At 41.9% G+C, this 21,080-nt stretch overlaps 1 protein-coding gene and 1 pseudogene across 3 annotated transcripts; one reads left to right on the top strand and one right to left on the bottom strand.

Annotated features, from left to right (window-relative positions):
- Positions 1–747: 747 nt before the first annotated feature.
- On the bottom strand, positions 748–5,421 carry LOC100278302 (uncharacterized). 2 transcript variants are annotated; one of them, XM_023300759.2, is made up of 10 exons: positions 5,188–5,421; positions 4,859–5,024; positions 4,615–4,745; positions 4,084–4,153; positions 3,856–3,921; positions 2,506–2,660; positions 2,329–2,418; positions 2,100–2,239; positions 1,813–1,902; positions 748–1,223 (listed from the first exon to the last, which is right to left on the bottom strand). In XM_023300759.2, exons 1-10 carry the CDS (start codon positions 5,252–5,254, stop codon positions 1,113–1,115), a joined length of 1,086 nt encoding a protein of 361 aa, XP_023156527.1. In that variant the 5' UTR covers positions 5,255–5,421; the 3' UTR covers positions 748–1,112. The 2 variants fall into 2 exon arrangements, with proteins under 2 accessions (XP_023156527.1, NP_001336915.1); NM_001349986.1 differs by having other exon boundaries at positions 752–1,223; positions 4,838–5,024; positions 5,188–5,386.
- A 3,598-nt stretch (positions 5,422–9,019) lies between these two features.
- On the top strand, positions 9,020–11,686 carry LOC100384371 (uncharacterized; annotated as a pseudogene). Its single transcript, NR_146390.1, has 5 exons — positions 9,020–9,163; positions 9,723–9,800; positions 10,152–10,668; positions 10,787–10,856; positions 11,196–11,686. The product of NR_146390.1 is annotated as an uncharacterized protein (transcript).
- The last annotated feature ends 9,394 nt before the right edge of the window (positions 11,687–21,080 follow it).

Here is a 21,080-nt window from a genome sequence, read left to right as displayed (position 1 = left end):
ATTTGCTTGAGATTTAAACCCACTCAATCTCAATCAATCCACATGGATTAAGAGCTAACCGAACAAACCAAATTGGAGTATCTTCCAAGAAAAAGCCAACAAAAAATGTAGAAGCCACCTAGTCACTAGAAATCGAATCCAGTATGTCAGGGTGTAACTTCGTTCATTGGAAGCCAATGGCCAAGTAAAAAAAGGCCTTTTCTCCCTTTTTTCTGGAAGCTTGCCTTCTTCAGTCCTCCTTTCTTCTTTGCCTCAGCTCGTAGCCGCTCAACACACGACAGTGAATTTTCTATGGGGTTATCACCCGTCCAAAAATGAAAAAGGAAAACCAATAACGATCCTTATAGACTCACGGTCACCATGGAGTCGCGACACATGTTGACAAAATTTATGCATCTAACAAGTCACGGTACGCAGATCACCCACCCAACATACTTCGCTTTTATTGAAAACATTTGTGGTATTATTTGATCATGAAGAATCATTCTTAGGGAGTGTTTGTTTAGCATTATAATCTGTCAAGTGTTTGTTCAAAATTATAATCTCAAATAAACAGGCCCTTACTCTCCATCCCATTACATAATCATAAGCTCATATCTTTTCTATTACTCTGCCCCTTAAGGCTTAAGGCATGTGCTGGTGTAGTAAATTATACTCTGTCCATAAAAAAATAATGCAATTACTGTTTTTTATGAAGTCAAATGATTTAAACTTTGACCAAATTTATATAAAAAATACAAACACTCATAATACATAATAAGTACCATTATATTAGTTATAAAATATATTGTTATAATAACTTTAATTTTATATGTAAGTGCTAACATTCTTTACTACAAACTTAGCTTGAGCTAGATTTGTGGATGAAGAGAGTATATAAAAATTAAACGTGAAAATTTTACAGCATACGATAACATCGATGGACCTCTAGATGAAAGACAAGCTTCATGCCTTCCGCCCTTCTCTTCTCTAATCTTCTCCGAGCAAGAAGTGCATTCCATATGAAGTCTTCATAGAAGAAAACGCAGCTGGCATCATCATGTTTGCTTGTTAACAATAACAAATACAAACGTGAGGTAGTGAGGTGAGAGCTTGCAATGACAAAGCCGGACTCAGGCAAGATGAAGGTCATTAGCATATTCAGAGAAAGTTGGGAGATCCAATGCATCCCTTGCAATTCTCCTGTCTTCGTCAGTTACGCTTAATGCTTGCAATATATCATCCTGTCATAATGGTTGCATCCAGTCACTATAATCATATGGCGATTTGTGAGATTGCACATAAAACTATATTTTTGCTCATATTTGATTTTATAGTTTTTGTTCCATCTTTTTTAACAAACAATGATACGAAGGTCTCATGTTTTCAAGCAGAAAAAACGATGTACTACCTACTGACGAATTAATAAGTCCAACACTGCATGGCATATTGGAATAGAAATTATGCAAATATAATAAGGACGCCAATATTGAGGAATGAGAAGCCTAAGGGCTTGTTCGTCTGGATTGGCGAGGGGCAGACAGAATCCCCAGGAATGAGCCAATGTTCTAGTGCTCAGGACAAGTCCTTTGGTTATCTTTCTCATTTTCCAGATTTCTTATAGTCATCTAGAAATAGTGTCAGTTGTCGCCATCATCTATTTCCACGAATTGAAAATAAGCTAATGTATTCCTTCATTCTACTCTATATTCGATCGTACTATTCGGCAATTCTCTACATAACCTTTTCTTATGAACGAAGCATGAGTACATGAAAAAAGTCAGTAGAGTCAGATTCACTAGTTCATAGTTAGATTTAAGAAAAAGTTATTACTGCACTTTGGAGCTTCCGGATGTAACCAATTATGAGCAGCTTCACAGGCTCTGTTTCAACCGTGCCAGAGCAATCAAGAAAATGTACATGCTGCAAAAGGAAAAACCACAAATCAAATGATTGTCGGAGAAAACTCAGAAACCTTACTATGCATTAATCTGTTAGTAAATATTATGCGGCCACCAATGTTCAAAATCTCGTGCCAGAAAAGATATTTAAAACTGTAGGTTAGTCTTTGGACAAATGGCCTCCCACATGAAAACAACAGCACAAGAACAAGTACCAACCATCACTCTCTCGACGGTCTGCTGTGAGAAGTCCCACCCAGTAGCTACGATCACCTTGGAGAATCCATGCACTTTGGACTTGGCCCAACCCAAAAAAATTCCTGATATTTGGTCAGGAATATACTCGTAGGCACAGTCATCTGTTTACAAATAATGTAAGTAAAATGCGTGTGTGATTTACAGTATTAAAAAACCACTAGTATATAAGAGTAGTTGGAAAGTGTTTAACCTGAAATTACCCAATGAATGTTGTTCAAAATTTTACCACCTATCCGGGCATTTGAAAGTAAGGGATCAATTGGCAGAACACCTTGAATGCCTATGACAAATGTCACCCATCAGATTTGAAATAATGATAGTTCTATAAAAGAAAACAAAATCAGTGGACAATGAAGAGAGTTATTACGATCTTCAAATGGAGGAAGACCCCACATCTCAGGTTGAAAGTCCAAAAGCGAATATAGGATGACATCAGCAATGTAATAGTGGTTCCTCTGATTTTGAAGTGATGGTACTGCAACTGCCTTTGCCCCAGAAGCCTTGGCACCCTTGACTCCAACGCTATGAAAAAACAACATTGGAGGCGTGCAACTTACTACTTTAGTGTCACGAATATTCAGCATAGTTGAGAGGGTTATATGAAAGAGTAAATACAAACTATACTATTGATTATTGTATGAACCTTATAATGTTCCAATGATTGAGAGAAGTGAATGGGCATCCTACATATATGAGCAAGAGGTGTATAAAAGAGAGGTTTTGAGAAGTCATGAGAACGAAATAAATTTAGAAAAGCAAAAGGGTACCCATTGGGCAGTTCTGTTCACTGCCTTCATTTATTTTAGCCTTTTTCTTGCTTTGAAATCTGGGATAGTTCATTTTGATGTGTTCTGGGCCAGCCCAAAATTCAGTGCCAAAAATAAAAAATATAAACTTGCATCCCTAATCATACACAGTGTTGTATAATTTAACATAGAAAATAGAATACTGATGAAAACCAAAGGAAGTAACCTTATCGATTATTTGTGTATGAAGTTTTGAACCTTTTCTCTGCCAAAGAAAAAAAAACAACTCTTTGACGCCTTAAGCCAGAAGGGCAGGTCTAGTGCAATGGTGAGAGTTATCTCGGTTTGAAGCAGTCTCTCTGCATTTGCGGGGAGAAAGCTTGCCCGGCTTCATCCCTTCCCCAGACCCCATTTATTCCCGTAAACCCCATTTATGTGGGAACCTGTGGCACTGGGTCTAGCCTTTTAAACCCTTGTTTTTTATCAGCTTGTTCGCTGCGGCTTGCTGCGGCTGCAATCCGGCTGCGGCTGCGGCTTCTACAGTATTTTTCTCTCTATGGATTGCAGCTGCAGCAATCCAAACAGCTGCAACAGTGTCGGCTTGTAGCCAGCCGAACACGCCCTATGATTTCTAAGGCTGAATTCAACATAAGATATAAGGGCGGGCCTGGTGCAGCAGTAGAGTCTACTGTCTGTAACTGTAAGGTCCCGAGTTTGAGCTCCAGCCTCTGCATATGATGCGGGTAAGACTTGGCGCTTAAAGATACCCCCAGACCCCGCACAGTGCGGGAAGCCTACGACACTGGGTACGTCTTTTTTATAGCATACCAGCATCTACTAGAAGTTATATCTTTTGAGCGCCGCTCAGATTTCAATAACATCTATAAGTGTTCTAAATCATGCACAAGGTAACTTTTTTCTTCATGAGCGCACAAGATAAGAACTTGCCCAAAAGTCTTTCCTACACTTACACAGAATCTTCTATAACCAAGCAAGACGATGGATTTGCACCAAGCCTCTTTGCAGCCTCCAAAAATCTAGAAGAATGCAGTATACTTGATCAGTAATAAACAGTGCTGCATACAGAATGCTGAAGATGAGCACTAGTATATATTTGCATGGAAACATCATAGGATTTGTGCACTTATAAAAGTAGCAATTGGCAAAGGAAGAGTGGTCAAAAATGGTAAGGTACCCACATGTCAGGGGAAGGTTTTCCATTTGGGACTTGATCTCCACCAAGAATAACAGAAAAACACTTTCCCCAATCTGGAAAAGAATACAGAAGTTTACATGGATTAAGAAGCTAATGCTATAAATAATAAGACAATACACCGGATAAAGATAGACAAGTGTCCTCATTCCTTACTCAGTATTTTCTTACAAGCAATATTGAACTACTCAGTATTCAATATAGTAGTTCAGTATTGCTTGTTTTTGTTTGAATGAACCATGTTATAAATCAAGACTTGCAATGTTAAGCTACTTGCATGATCCATGTTGTCAGAAATGGAGTATGAACACTCAGACTCAGTCAATGAGTAAAGGAAGATACATAACATATTTAACAAAGATAAATCCTTCTAATCACATTGGAAGAATTTCCATCCCCTTCAGTAGTAAGGCATGCTGCACTTATTCGGTGCAGAAGCGACAGACCAAAAGACATATCTATGCCCTATGCCACTGATAAGATACAGAGTGAAGCAAACAGCCACACATCCTCCTACCTTCTAGTTTCGGAAGCTTGTGATCAACATTTCTCCTAATGGAGTTAGAAGCAAGTGCGAGTGGCACTCCGTTCTTGTGAAGATGCTTAACAAGCCTCTTCACTCCCGGAAGCGGTTTTGCCTTTTGCCACCTGTAGTAGGACAGTAGGAGGAAGCGAGCCAGCCTATTACTAAGCGATTAGACTGGCAAGCGTTATGTACATGTCAGAAGTGAAAAAGGAACCTTTTCAGGTACAGGGGATACATCGCCTTGGAGTACTCGTCGACCGTGAGCGGCAGGCCGTAGTCTCTGATGATCCCGGTGGTGGATTCCAAATACATCTGCCCCAGCCTCTTCTCCTCCTCCCCCGCATCGGGGACCTTCCCGTATGCCGCCAGGAATTCGGTGAGGACGTCCCTTGTCGCCCTCTCTGCGCCAAGACAACGCACGCATTTGCGCGAGCAGTGCATGCAAATCAGTTATTACGGCACAGCGACACGACACAGCTATCTGATCGGTCGTACTCCACACGGAGCGGGAGCGGGAGCGGGATGGCGAGGAGGCTGGGTGGATGGATACACGTGCGTACGTACCTGTGTCAAGGAGAGTGCCGTCGAGATCAAAGATCACGGCGGAGACCTGGTGCGCCGCGGCGGCCATGGTACTACGCTATGCGGGTGAAGGAGGAGTCGATGCGCGGGGTGGGGAGGAAGTGGGGAGGCGGCGCGGGGATTTTAAAGTGCGCGATGAGGAAGAAGCCACTGGTCGCCGAAGGGATGGGAATCGGAGGGAGGCGAAGGGGCCTATAGGGGAGATTTTAAGCCGAAGGGATGCGCGGGGTGGAGGCGAACCGGGTGCTTTTGTTCCCTTCCGTGCCCATTGCCCTGTTGGTGTGCGCGACTGAACTCCGCGAGGGGTGCGCGCTCGGTTCAGGTCACCGGCTCACAGTCACCGGGCGGCGCATCCGCGCACTGGCCACCTCAGCTCTTTCGGAGTTGGCGTGCACTTCAAAACATGGTGACGGTGTTTCCCGGTAAAAAAAAATTGTCTGATGGACCCTGAAAATGACTGATCGAGACGTAAAAGAGAAAGTAGATTGGCGTGCTAAAACTGTTAGCTGCAACAGTGCAGTGCAGCTACAACATCGGTGAGCGGTGGGGCTTTGTGCGCTCACCGAGCGGTTATTGGATGGGCAGAATAAACTACTAGAGCAAAGAATATTACATGATCCTCACGAATCTGTATCACTTCGCTAACATAGTTGCGTGATATGCCGAATAAAGGAAAATTGTTCCTTTCCGACGAGTATCCGCCGTTATTAGAGTTTTCCAATGTTTTTATACGAAAATAATTCACGGGGTTTTAACATTTGAGTAGGCCCATATAATAAGGGCTAGTTTGGAAACCCAATTTTCCCAAGGGATTTCTATTTTCCTATGGGAAATTAGTTCATTTTCCCTTGGGAAAATGAAAATCCCTTGGGAAAATGTGGTTCCCAAACTAGCCCTAAGGGTAATAATAACTTCATTTGGAGAAAAAACGAGGTAGATAAGTTAAAGTTGGTCCTAACCAGCTACTATATTGACGGCTTGAAGAGTGAAGATCTATCTATCTTTATATAATGTTTGTTGTAACTTTTAAACTATACTGTTTTTATTGCACTTTTGTCATGTTAAATTCGGTTTGGGACTTGGGAATTGTTGGGACTATGCTTCGTCGCCGAAGGTCTTATAGAAAGAAGTGATCCTCGGATGAAGCTGTTTGAATAAGATAGCCGAAGGTTCCTCTTCGTAAAGCTTCGGCATTACAAACCGACTTAAAGATAGAATGACCTTTTAGTCCATAAAGGTTTGAGTCAATGTTGTAAGTTTTTATAAGGGGCATATTTGTAATTCCTCACAGGCTGCGTCCTGTGCCTATAAATAGTGAACAGTATTCCGTTACTGTTCACGGATTCTGGCAATCGCATCTCTCGGAATTCAACCTTTGTCAAGGCATAGGTATCATTGTATTTAATGATTCAATATATTAAGTGAATATAATATAATGCATTTGTGATTCATTCAATCATTTTATACCTTTCATTTTGCATTATCTTACAATGTTTATTGAAAGTTTATTACGAAGGTTCAGCTTCGTAATAATACTCTCATCAACCTTCGTCCAAGACCCATTATCCTCAAAGGAATAATGCTTCACGGACGAAGGACAGTATCATTTAACATTTTATGTTGCCTTGTTCTTAATTTATAGCATTTGAGAACAAGTCCCCAACATTGGCGCCCACCTCCGGTGAACTCACTTCCACTTTTTGAGCTGATGGCTTCGTTCAACGACCAAGCTGGAGCTGCTTCAGACCCGAAGCTGGTGCTCCCGATCACAGGTGGCTCGTCCTCAGAGCCAGCTAACAAGAAACAAAAGAAGGAAGCACAGAGAAGGGTACAGCATGTTGGGGTGCAAGGACCCTTCATCAAGTCAAGATGGTCTCATATTCCTATTACCTTCTCCCAAGAGGACCTTCAGCTCAAAGATTACCCACACAACGATGCCATGGTTATCTCTTGTGTTATCAAAGGATTTCTGGTCCACAATGTCTTGGTTGATACAGGTAGTGCAGCTGACATCATATTTGCTAAGGCCTTCAGACAAATGCAAGAGCCAGAAGATAAGATTCATGATGCTACACATCCTCTCTGTGGCTTCGGAGGAAGACAGATTGTAGCACTGGGCAAGATCACCATGTCAGTGACCTTCGGGTTCATCAACAACACTAGAACTGAGCAAGTTGTGTTTGACATTGTTGACATGGAATACCCTTACAATGCAATTATTGGTCGTGGTACTCTCAATGCCTTCGAAGCAATCCTTCATCCTGCCTATCTTTGCATGAAGATACCTTCGGATCAGGGACCCATTGCTATCCATGGAAGTCAGGAAGCTGCAAGAAGGGCCGAAGGCAATTGGACTGACTCAAAAGCAATCCATAACATAGATGGAGCTGAAGCTTGTGAACAGTACAAATTCAGAAGGGAGAAAGCAGCTTCAGCAGATCAGCCGAAGCCTATGCTCTTATGTGAGGACATAGCAGAGCAGAAGGTGCTGCTAGGCTCTCAGTTATCCGAAGAGCAGGAGAAAACCTTGATAAGGTTTTTGTTCAATAACAAGGATGTTTTTGCATGGTCAGCCAATGATCTCTGCGGAGTTAATAGAGATGTTATCGAGCACTCCACTACAACCTTTTATGCCTTCTATAACGAATATACAATGACAATAGACGTATTTGTCATAAAGTAGTTCAATTTATGACGTTTTCTGAGTTGTGGCTCGCTCTAGTGACAAAAAAAATTCTTCGTCATTAAAAACATCATAATTTGGAAAGGATATATCTTTATGACGATATGTTATGACAATATGTGGTTGTCATACAAGTAAATTGTCATAACTCTCATTTGTACTATGAGGTCCGTGACCGTGACGATATTAGGTGACATTTAATATTTTGCCATAGTTTTATATTTTATTTAATATGAAAAATAAAACTCCATCTGTCCTGATTTATAGTTTATTTGACATTTTGGTACCAAGTTAAAGTATATTATATGTTAAACGATATCACAATAAAACTCCATCCTAGTCATTTTTTGCAGAAAAATTAAAATTCGAAGTCATACTTAAAGTATATTATATGTTAAACGATATCACAATAAAAACTAAAAATAATTATGAATTTTTTGAATATGACGAGCTGATCAAACATGGAGTAAAAATATCAAATGAATTATAAATTGAAACAGAGGGAGTATAAAACAAATTTTGTTGTCACCTGCTCCCTTGATTACATGGCATGGATTGTTCTATAAGGTAACTTTAGACCTGATAGTATTTGGTATACATGGCATTATTTAAGTGGCACACTAATATTTGTCAAAAATAGTAAAAAAATTCCAATTTAAAATAGAATCAGAGATAGATGGTTGAGACGCATAATCTCACCCACACTAGAGTACTCGACCTAACCAATGGACGTGGTAAGATATTGAGACCTTAAGAAATAGACGCGGTGAGTTATTGATAAAATTTTACTTGATTATTTAATTGAGCAAATTTACTTGATTATTATGCTATGGCACATACATGTCTACTCATCATAATGCAGAAATTAAATAAAAACATTCTAGTTTGGAATCGAACCATACATGTCTGATCGCATAAAGCAGAAATTTATTTAATAAAAAATATTCTAGTTTGGAATCGAACTTGAGACCATGTGTTTCTGGCCAAAAACTTTACACAATTAGGCTATTTGAACGGTTATATCAATACTCGAACATGATATACTTGTTATGCAAGAAAAGTCGTAGGCTCAATCTCCCTCATAATCCTTGACAGGCGGCACCCAATCCCATCCACCTGCGACACATTTCCCCCCTTTTCCCGCAACTTCCGTGACGACTTCACCACTACATCCATGCCACCGGCGACTTCATGGCCTCCCCATTCAGCCTCTCCTTCCCAAGACAAAGATGGTTCCAGGGAGGAAGGGATTTAATGCACAAGGGAACCCAGCAGGTAATTTCATCCTAATGACTCTCGTCTTCTGTAGGGTTCGGGCTGGCGGTGCGCAATAGGGTTAGAGGCTGTAGGGTACTGGCTATTTTTCTCCATTTTTCATCTTATTACTATCCTACTGGGTACATATACGTGTAGTTGAGCGGATTGGTTTAGCTAGCTGCTACATGTGCATATCCAATTTGAATGGACGCAAGTTTGCAAGAGCTATTATTTCAGGTTTACACTACTACATTTGATCCTCATTCATGTCATTTTGCTCATTGGAGTAGTGCAGGCGATGTTAAAAGGAGATCTCAAGTCTTCCTTTCTAGTCGCAGACTTCCATCTGCAATTTTAGATTTGGGCCTTGACCTACTGATCTGTTCTCAAGTTCATATGGACATACACTAGCCAGTTGCAAAGCACAATCTAGTTCTTCAAAAACCGATGTTATAAACATTTTCAGATTAAGGTGTCGCTAAATGCTGACTTTATAGTACTTTGGACATCTACATATAAATGCCTTTCTGATGGAACCTTGCAAACTTTTCTCTGAGTATGTGATCACCACCTCTAGGACTGATTACTCTTCACCTCCTCAAGGAAAGCAGAAGTTCAGGTGCAATTCAAGGATGTTCCTGATGACATTTTAGAAGTATGTTCATAGAAGTTACTCATAGTGTAGTATACTCTTAGCATAGATTTACTTGTATAGTAATGATAGTGCCTTTACATAACCACTAACCAGACACAACAAAGCAATATGTTCTTTCATAGGTTAGAGATCATGGGGTCTGAAACTATCAAAGGATTAGCTAAAGGTTCAATGACTACAGAATGGGGTAGGGCAGATCCATGCATTGATACTGGAAAACCAGTATAGTGGTCCCTTTTTAGATTGAATGAAATGCAGTTGTGCAGAGCATGTGCATTGCTGCAACTATTTTTATACTGCTTTTTTACTGATATTGCTATGGAGATCAACAATTTTGTTTTTATTTTGCAGTGATATGGGCTGTCATATTGATAGCTTTATTGTTGTGGTCACATACACATTTAATTGAAAATGGGCTTGTCACAGGTAGAACTACTGATGTTCTTGCTGTTGCCAACACAGTGGCAGAATTGCTTCAGAATCATTGTTGACTCCCCCTAAGCATATATATTTGAAAGATGTTAGAAGTGGTGACCTAACTAAGTATTTCCTTTCTCATTTTTTGGCGTCTAATTATGTGTTCATTTCATTACTGAAGCAATTCAAAATATGGATGTTACTTAATCAATTCAGAAAGTTGCTGATGCTTATGATTGCAAAGTTCTGGAAACACTTGCAAGCATTATGTTTCTGCTGGAATTTGCTCTAGGTATTTTCCTGCACAAGTTCTATGGTTTTGTTCTTAGCTAACACTACAAGTGTGGATGAATCTGGGAAGCAGCATTTCCTTGATGCATCAGTTGCTTACAAGCGTGTAGTCCTGAACGACATCGAATACCTTGCTAGGTTTGGGTACTCCAAGGAGCAGGTAGGTAGTAGGGTAACTAATGATTATCCTCTAAGTACCATATATGTTGAATATTGCCTTAACGTTGGGGGATTTATATAGGTGTATCTCTTACTATCATGTTGTCCCTGTGAGGCAGGATCTCTGGAATAGTAGACTCTCCTTATGCAGTGTCAACTCTTGACATCCCTACAACAATATTTGATCAGGTTCACCCTGAACAGACAAACTCAATTTCTTTGTTTCTTTTTACTGTGATGCATCTTATTTGTTGTTGTTCCTTTATCATACTATTAAATACCATAGAGTCTGTCCATCTTAGTTGACAAATAAATCTTTTAACTGGGAAGATTTATATCTACGAATATAGTTATTTGGTAAGACCGTGAGTCTTTAGATTGTATCCTAAAAAATTCCAAAATGCCTTTATCCTCAAAGTAAACAAATTGATCTAGTCATTACCATTTATTTTCATGATTCCGCATGATGTGCTTATTTACCTATATATTCTCTAGTTACACTATACTATGTTTTAATCTTAATACTAGGATGATATGGAGCAATGGTGGCAGCACTAGTTGAAGATGATCAGCTTGTGAAGTCTTTTACACAAGTTGTTTTCCACGTTTTGTCGAGCTCAAGTAAATTCCTTCACAATGTTGGCCTTCAGTATGTCTCCAAGACAAGCTTAGTTTCATCAAAAGTGCAAGAACTCTAATCTCAACTAGAGACTAAGACAAGAAAAACGATAGACTTTGGCGAAAATGGAAACCTTGAAGGCGTCACAAGAATTTGCAGCCACTGTAGCTAATCAACCAATTGAGGTCAAGGCGTCACAAGAATTTGCAGCCACTGTAGCTAATCAACCAATTGAGGTCGAAGATTTTAAGAAGTTGCTAATAGAAAATAATACTCGGTCGAAGATTTAAAGATAGACTCTTAATGTTTGATGAAATTATATGCACAATTTGGATTGCATTCAAGTGTACGTTGATTTTTATTAATTGGTGATGAAATAAAAATGTCATAGTTTGTTTGACATGTCAGCTACTATATTATCTGCCACTTCATCTCACTTGCGACAAAACTAATGGTCATAATTTTTTGTCCACGCCATGTCAGCCAGTTTATGACGAACATATTTGTCACAAAATTGTCATGTGGCAATGTTTCAATGCTATACTCTGTGACGTTTTTGGGACTTGCTTATGACGATTTAGAGCGTCATAGATTTTATGACGAATATTTTTTTGTCATTACATTTATGACGTTTTTTTGACTTTCGTCACAAAAGACCTTTTAACACGCACCTTCTGTGACGATGTCCTTTTCGTCATAGAGTCGTCACAACAACAAAGACCATGACAAAAAAACTCCTTTTTGTGACATAATATGAATGTCATAGAAGGTCACATGGGTTGTAGTGCTCGCTCAATGTCGATCCATCCTTCAGACCCAGAAAGCAAAGGCTTCGGAAAATGTCAGATGATAAGGCCGAAGGTGCTCGCAACGAAGTCAAAAGACTCCTTAGTGCAGGAGTTATCAGAGAAGTGAAGTACCCAGAATGGCTAGCTAACACTGTCATGGTAAAAAAGGCCAATGGCAAGTGGCGAATGTGCATCGATTTTACAGATCTTAACAAGGCTTGCCCGAAGGATGAATTCCCACTACCAAGGATAGATTCTTTAGTTGATGCAGCAGCTTCTTCAGAGCTCATGAGTCTGTTAGACTGTTATTCAGGCTATCATCAAATTTGGATGAAGAAGGAAGATGAGCCGAAGACTAGCTTCATAACTCCAAGTGGCACATATTGTTATCTTCGGATGCCTGAGGGGCTCAAAAACGCTGGAGGGAGTTTCAGCCGAATGACTGCGAAGGTTCTCCAATCTCAAATAGGCAGAAATGTGCTAACTTATGTTGATGACATCATTGTCAAAAGCACGAAGCAGGAGAATCATATTGCTGATCTGCAGGAGACCTTCGCCAGTTTCAGGCAAGCTGGCTTAAAGTTAAATCCAGAAAAATGCGTCTTCGGAGTGAAGAAGGGGAAATTTCTTGGATGCTTGGTTTCAACAAAGGGGATTGAAGCTAATCCAAGTAAAATTGAAGCTATACTTCGGATGGAGCCACCAACTACAAAAAGGGGGCTCAAAGATTGACAGGAAGATTGGCATCTCTCAATAGATTCATATCCAGATCAGCAGAGAGAAACTTATCATTCTTCGAAGTGCTGAAGTCAGCAGAAGTCTTTCAATGGGGACCAATTCAGCAGAAGGCTTTTGAAAAGCTAAAACAGTATTTAATAGATCTAACAACATTGACTCCACCAATGCCAGGGGCTCCTTTATTATTATATGTGGCAGCTTCGCACTCAGCGGTAAGTGCAGCGCTTGTCCAGGAGAAGCTTGATGGTCAAGTCAAAAGGCAGGCCCCAATATATTTTGTTTCTGAGGTTCTTAGTTTATCAAAGAAAAATTATACAGAGTTGGAGAAGGTACTGTATGCTGTCTTGATGGCCTCCAGGAAGCTTCGGCACTATTTCCAAGCTTACAACTTAATTGTTCCTTCATCACAACCTCTGAAGGATATTATGAGGAACCGAGAAGCTACTGGAAGGATTGGAAAATGGGCTGCAGAGCTCAATGAATTTTGTATTGAATATGTTCATAGATCTTCGATTCAGTCACAGGCACTGGCAGACTTTATTGCTGATTGGACGCCAGGGGCTCAGGAGGAGGAAACGAATAAAGACAACGAAGCTTGGACAATGTTTTGTGATGGATCTTGGGGAACCTTCGGAGCAGGAGCGGCTGCTGTGTTGGTTTCACCTTCCAAAGTCAAAACTTGTTATGCGACAAAGCTTGATTTTAATTGCACAAATAACATTGCTGAGTACGAAGCATTGATTCTAGGTCTTCGGAAGTTAAAAGCAATGGGAATCAGAAGGGCCATACTTAAAACTGATTCCCAGGTTGTTTCGGGTCATATTGACAAGAGTTGCAAGGCTAAGGATCCGAAGCTTGAAAAATATCTGGATATGGTTCGAAGAGTTGAAGCTTCCTTCGAAGGGTTTTCTGTCAAAAATATCCCTCGAGGACAAAATGAGCATGCTGATTTGCTAGCTAAGTCAGCAGCACAAGGGCTGCCTTTACCTTCGGATGTGTTCTTCGAAACAATAAAAGCACCTTCGGTGGAACTTCTTGAAAGAGCAGTTCTTAATATATCTCCTGTTTTTAGCGAAGATTGGAGAACCGAGATCATCTCTTACCTTCAGGGTAAATTCCTTTCAGATGGCGAAGCTTATAACAAGAGGATAGAGGCAAGAGCTCGTCCATATGTCATGATAGAAGGGGAGTTGTACAAACATGGAGTTTGTGCTCCGTTGCTCAAATGTTTATCCAGAACCGAAGGTATAGAGTTAATGAAAGAGATACATGTAGGCCTGTGTGGATCTCACATCGGATCTAGGCCGTTACTTGGAAAAATTTTCCGCCAAGGGTTTTATTGGCCGAAGGCAGCTTCGGATGAAGCAGAATTGGTTCAAAAGTGCGAAGGTTGTCAGAAATGTGCAAGAGATCAAAAACAACCTTCGTCCTTAACACAGCTCATACAACCCACTTGGCCATTGCAAAGGTGGGGCCTTGACTTGTTAGGTCTGTTACCACCGGCCCAAGGGAACCTGAGATATGTTGTAGTAGCTGTGAAATATTTTTCTAAATGGATTGAGGCGAAGCCTTTAGCCACAATAACTTCGGCCACCGTCCAAAAGTTTTTCTGGCAGAATATTGTTTGTCGTTTCGGGGTGCCAAAGGCCATCACTGTGGACAATGGGACACAATTTGACTCCGAAGCTTTCAGGGATTTCTGTGACCAAATTGGTACGAAGATCCATTTTGCATCAGTTAGGCACCCGGAGTCAAATGGACTCGTTGAAAGAGCCAACGGCATTATAATGACAGGAATAATGAAGTTAATCTTCAATCAACCCAGAGGAAAATGGCCAGATCAGTTAACCAAAGTGGTGTGGAGCCACAACACGACAACATCAAGGTCTACATGCTTCACTCCATTCAAGTTGTTATTCGGTGACGAAGCAATAACTCCAGAGGAAGCTAAAGCCGGATCAATAAGGATAGTAGCTTCGGCAGAATCAGATTCCGAAGCTGCCTATTCTATAGAAAAAGATGCTTTAGAAGGGATCAGACTGCAAGCCGTGGAGAATATCAATAAATATCAAGCTGAAACAGTCAAATGGCGGGATAGAAAGGTTCGGTTAAAAAATATTGAGCTAGGGCACTTGGTGCTTCGGAGGGTGGCCAACCCGGAAACAGTGGGCAAATTGCAGTTGAAATGGGACGGGCCTTTCTTAGTAGCATCTTCGTCAAGACCCGGTTCATATAGATTGAAAGATATGGACGGCAATGACATTCCTAGGTCTTGGAATGCGGATGAGCTTCGGCGATATTATGTATAATTCGATGTAATTTTTCATATTTTTATTTTTTCTTTCATGGCACCCTTTTCCTTTCCAAAGGGGGAGAAAGGTTTTTAATGGGGCCAGCATATGTAATTTCCTTTTTTAGTCTTATAAGAGCAAAATCCCCCAAAGAATGTAAATGTAAAAGCTGAGAGCGCACCATCAAGTGCCAAAAAAAGTAAAAACGAAGAAGCTCCAAAGACGTTCCTAAGGGAATGCAGAGCTTACAGCGAAAAGTCAACGCTGATTCCGCCAAAAGTAAAGGCGAAGAAGCTCCAAAGACGTTCCTAAGGGAATGCAGAGCTTACAGCGAAAAGTCAACGCTGATTCCGCCAAAAGTAAAGGCGAAGAAGCTCCAAAGTCGTTCCTAAGGGAATGCAGAGCTGAGGTGTGATTGTTTTTAAGAAAATAATGGCTATGAATATGGCTTCGGATACGTGTTTGGCCATTCATTTGCACATCACATTACATCATAGCATTTGCATTCATAAACATTCATCTAGGCATATGTAGGATAATCATCTTCATCGCATAAATGGTTGCTTCGGCAAAAAGAGAAAAAGAAAGGGGAAAAAGAGCTTCGTACACAAAGAAGAAAGGAAAATGTTGTTTTCTATGCTTCGCTGCGTACGAAAAGAAGGGAAGGTGTTTTTTCGCCTTCGGCTCAAAAGAAAATTTCGTCCACATCAAAGCATTTCTCATACATCAATGGAAGGATAAGGATATATAACAAGGTATGAACAGATTTCATCAAAGACAAGTTTTGGTTACATTTACAAAAGTTATCTCAAAAGTTTTTTAAGTACTGTCTACAGACTACTATCTAAATCTCCAAGGAGTTTCGGCTTCGGCGTTATTTTTGATCATCAGCTTCGGCTTCGTCATCCTACACGAATAAGGTCGTTGGAAGTCAAAATCAAGTTTACAGGAAAAGGTAAGCACAAGGTATGGTTTCTTACTGGATCAAGGTGGCTACGAGCTTCGTCTCCAGCATTCTCTCGACCACCTTTTGTCCATATCATTTTTACAAATCGATTTGAAATGCTTCGGGCAAGATCAGGGATGTCATCTAGGATTGATGGTGACAAAGTGAAATTTGGCCTATTGACAATCTTCCCATGATCACAGCCAGCCTTCAGGAAGGCTGCAGCAGTCCCTCGAGAAGCCACCCAGGCACAGAAGTCACCATGCCCAGCTATGACTTCGTCGAGCTCGTCAATCTCCCCCTCAATATGTTCGAAGGTTTTCGGTAGATCTTCAATTAAGGGGGTGAATTTTTCACTGCTGGCTCCAACTGAGTAAAAAATCTTTCTTAATCGTTGAATGCATTTGTTGCTAAATTCTAAGCATTTTTCTTGAAGACTTGTCAGTAGTTTTTTCAAATCCGAATTTTGCTGAGCTTCGGCTTCAAGTTTTGCATTGAGATCTTGTTTTTCTCGTTCGAACTGCTCAGACTGGCGGAGAAGCTTCGTGTTCAGTTCTGATATTTTTGCTTCAGCTTCCGCCAGTAAACCTTCGGTTGCCTGGAGTTCAAAGTTCTTTTCTCAAAAAGCATCTGATTGCTCCTTTATTTTGTTTTCCAAATTTCCAATTATAACTTCATGCTTTTTATCTTCAAGATCTTGCTGCATTTGCAAGGCTTTGCTCAATAGCATACTCTACACAAACACAACCTTCGTCAGACATATTTTTATTAGAAGCAATAAAAGTTAAGGGACAAGTTATTCACCTTGAAGTTGGAGTAAAATAAACTACCAACGACATGTTGTCGTCGGTAGCGGCTGATGTCTGTTTCTAGCTTCGGGAATCCAATACTCTTGGACAGAGTACTGATAACTTTGGCCCCTGTTTGGTCTCGAATACACTCTAATTTCTCATCATCAACGCCTCCGAAGAGGAGTGCCCCAGGTTTGTATCCACAGGATTGGGCATACTCTTTAAGCTCTTCTATTTCAGCTTTTGTTAGATGTTCTCCAACTAAGTTTTGGAACACGAAGGCTTCGTTTTCTGAAGCTTCATCAGCAATCTCTTTTCCTTTCTTTGACGCTGCGGTCACGGCCTCTTCGGCAGCAGTGGTAGCTTCTTCTGCAGCCATGTCTAGCAACATTTGGTCAATATGTTCAATTGTGCTCTCCAAATTCAAATCTTCAGCTGAGGTAACTTCGGCGGCTGCGGCCTCCGAAGGTGCAATTTCAATATCTGCCCCCTCTGCAGCCGCTCGTGTTTTTTGGGCCGAAGCTCTTGGCGGCGTTTTGTCAATTACCTCTGTCACGGTAATGATTCTTTGTTTCTTTGCCTTGATTGTTTTCCTCGATTTCTCGGGCTCCTTGTCCTTCTGAAAAAACTTTGTCAGTTGAGGACCCAGTGGACTTAGCTTCGCAGGTAAGGATTCAGTCATTACCTTCAGAATTTCCTCAACAACAGCAGCAGAAGGTGATGCGGGGGTTTCTTCTGCTTCGGATATTTGTTGCTTCGGAGAAGAAGCTTTCCTTTTCTTCGGAATTTTCTTCTTTATTGGCTCTTTTTCACCTTCATCTAAGGCTTCAGTTACCCTTTTCCTTTTTTGGCCTCCGGCACCTTTGTTCAGATTTTCGTAGTCTGGGTATTCAAAACCCAAGGCGTCCAACACTCGATTTAGCCTTCGTTTCGGACGGGTGCCGAAGGCTGCGGTCATCAATTGATCTTCCTTTTTGGAATAATTGCCAAGTATCTCTGTTGGGGACCTTCGGCGTCCGAAGGTCCTCAAAAACAGGATTTAACAGTATTTCTGTAGTACAATGTGTGAACAGGTACCCTCGGACTAAAGTCGGCATTGCAGTAGACCGGAATAATACGAAGGTTGATACAGAGCCGAAGGTGTTGAGCAGGAAAGCTTCGGCGTAACAGCAAAGAGTGGAACCGACTTAAAGATGAAAAGGCTATTTAGACCTCAATAGACTACTATAGAGTTATTATCAAATGTAAAGGGCATGAATGTAATTTTGTAAGGGCTGTGTCCCGTGTCTATAAATAGGTGAACAGTATCCCCGTACTGTTCACGCTGACTTGGCATTCGCTTTTTGCGTCACGCTTGTACTGTCATTTCCTTCCGATTGAAGGTACACTTGTAGTTCAATAATATTTTTGTTTATGCTCAATAATAATAAATGATTGTTCATGTTTTCTTTTACATTCTTTATATTTCATCATTCGTCATTGTTTGATGAATTTATGAAGGTATGTCCTTCATAACCTTCGTCCGCAAGTCATTATATCCTAAGGGAAATAATGCTTCGGAGGACGAAGGATATTAACGATTAACATTTTCTATGTTGCCTTGTTCTTAACTCTTAGCATTTGAGAACAAGTCCCCAACAATCTCGTTGCACATCACTTCAATCGTATTCAGCCACTCTTGGCAAGGAGTTTTAAAGTATTTCTTAAATTTGAAGTAGTAAGTGAAAGGGAATTAGGCTTACACCTAGTTCCTAAATAATTTTGGTGGTTGAATTGCCCAACACAAATATTGGACTGACTAGTTTGCTCTAGTGTATAAGTTATACAGGTGCAAAAGGTTCACATCTAGCCAATAAAAAGACCAAGTGTTGGATTCAACAAGGAGCAATTAGGCAACCGAGGGCACCTCTGGCTGGAGGCACCGGACTGTCCGGTGTGCACCGGACAGTGTCCGGTGCGCCCGTAGACTTCGTTTTCTACCCTTCGCCAGAGGACTTCGACTTCAACCCTTGGCCCTCGGGAATTCGCGGAGGCCGGCGCGCTATAATTCACCGGACTGTCCGGTGTGCACCGGACATGTCCGGTGCGCCAACGAACCGCGGCCTCCGGAACTCGTCATTCTCGGGTTTTCACGACAGCCGCTCCGCTATAATTCACCGGACTGTCCGGTGTGCACCGGACTGTCCGGTGTGCCAGCGGAGCAACGGCTCTCTGCGGCGCCAACGGCTCCCTGCGCAGCATTAAATGCGCGCGCAGCGCGCGCAGTCGTCAGGGCTGCCCATACCGGTGCACCGGACATCAAACAGTGCATGTCCGGTGTACACCGGACATCCAGGCGGGTCCACATGTCAGAGCTCCAACGGTCAGAATCCAACGGCAACGATGACGTGGCAGGGGGCACCGGACTGTCCGGTGTGCACCGGACTGTCCGGTGCGCCATCGAACAGAGAGCTCCCAGCAACGGCCACATCTGGTGGTTGGGGCTATAAATACCCCAACCACCCCACATTCATGGCCATCCAAGTTTTCCACTTCTCAACCACTTACAAGAGCTAGGCATTCAATTCTAGACACATTCAAAGAGATCAAATCCTCTCCAACTCCACACGAAACCCTAGTGACTAGTGAGAGTGATTTGCCGTGTTCATTTGAGCTCTTGCGCTTGGATTGCTTCTTTTCTTTCTCACTTGTTCTTGAGATCACAACTCCACTGTAATCAAGGCAAGAGGCACCAATTGTGTGGTGGCCCTTGCGGGGAAGTATTGTTCCCGGGTTTGATTTGAGAAGAGAAGCTCACTCGGTCCGAGGGACCGTTTGAGAGAGGGAAGGGTTGAAAGAGACCCGGCCTTTGTGGCCTCCTCAACGGGGAGTAGGTTTGCAAGAACCGAACCTCGGTAAAACAAATCTCCGTGTCTCACTTGCTTATTCGCTTGGGATTTGTTTTGCGCCCTCTCTTGCGGACTCGTTTATTATTACTAACGCTAACCCCGGCTTGTAGTTGTGTTTATATTTGTAAATTTCAGTTTCGCCCTATTCACCCCCCCTCTAGGCGACTATCAATTGGTATCAGAGCCCGGTGCTTCATTAGAGCCTAACCGCTCGAAGTGATGTCGGGAGATCACGCCAAGAAGGAGATGGAGACCGGCGAAAAGCCCACTACAAGCTACGGGAGCACTTCATCGGAAGAGTCCCGCACCAAAAGGAGGGAGAAGAAGAAGAGCTCCTCCAACAAAGGGAAGGAGAAGAAATCTTCTTCTCACCACAAAGAGAAGAAGGAAAAATCTTCTTCCCACAAGCCACATCGGAAAGGCGACAAGCACAAGAGGATGAGGAAGGTGGTCTACTACGAGACCGACACTTCATCAACTTCTACCTCCGACTCCGATGCGCCCTCCGTCACTTCTAAGCGCCAAGAGCGCAAGAAGTATAGTAAGATCCCCCTACGCTACCCTCGCATTTCCAAACATACACCTTTACTTTCCGTCCCATTAGGCAAACCACCAACTTTTGATGGTGAAGATTACGCTAGGTGGAGCGATTTAATGCGATTTCATCTAATCTCGCTCCACAAAAGTATATGGGATGTTGTTGAGTTTGGTGCACAGGTACCGTCGGTAGGGGATGAGAACTATGATGAGGATGAGGTGGCCCAAATCGAGCACTTCAACTCTCAAGCAACGACGATACTCCTCGCCTCTTTAAGCAAAGAGGAGTATAACAAAGTACAAGGGTTGAAGAGCGCCAAGGAGATTTGGGATGTGCTCAAAACTGCGCACGAGGGAGATGAGCTCACCAAGATCACCAAGCGGGAAACGATCGAGGGGGAGCTCGGTCGGTTCCGGCTTCAAAAAGGGGAGGAGCCACAACACATGTACAACCGGCTCAAGACTTTGGTGAACCAAGTGCGCAACCTCGGGAGCAAGAAGTGGGATGACCACGAAGTGGTAAATGTTATTTTAAGATCTCTCATTTTTCTTAATCCCACTCAAGTTCAATTAATTCGTGGTAATCCTAGATATACTAAAATGACCCCCGAGGAAGTTATCGGGCATTTTGTAAGTTTTGAGTGCATGATAGAAGGCTCGAGGAAAATCAACGAACTTGGCGACTCATCCGAAGCCCAACCCGTTGCATTCAAGGCAACGGAGGAGAAGAAGGAGGAGGCTACACCAAGTCGACAACCAATCGACGCCTCCAAGCTCGACAATGAGGAAATGGCGCTCGTCATCAAGAGCTTCCA

This window comes from Zea mays, chromosome 8 (assembly GCF_902167145.1).
Source record: "Zea mays cultivar B73 chromosome 8, Zm-B73-REFERENCE-NAM-5.0, whole genome shotgun sequence".
Taxonomy (NCBI): domain Eukaryota; kingdom Viridiplantae; phylum Streptophyta; class Magnoliopsida; order Poales; family Poaceae; genus Zea; species Zea mays.
This window is presented reverse-complemented; position numbering and strand designations above follow the sequence as displayed.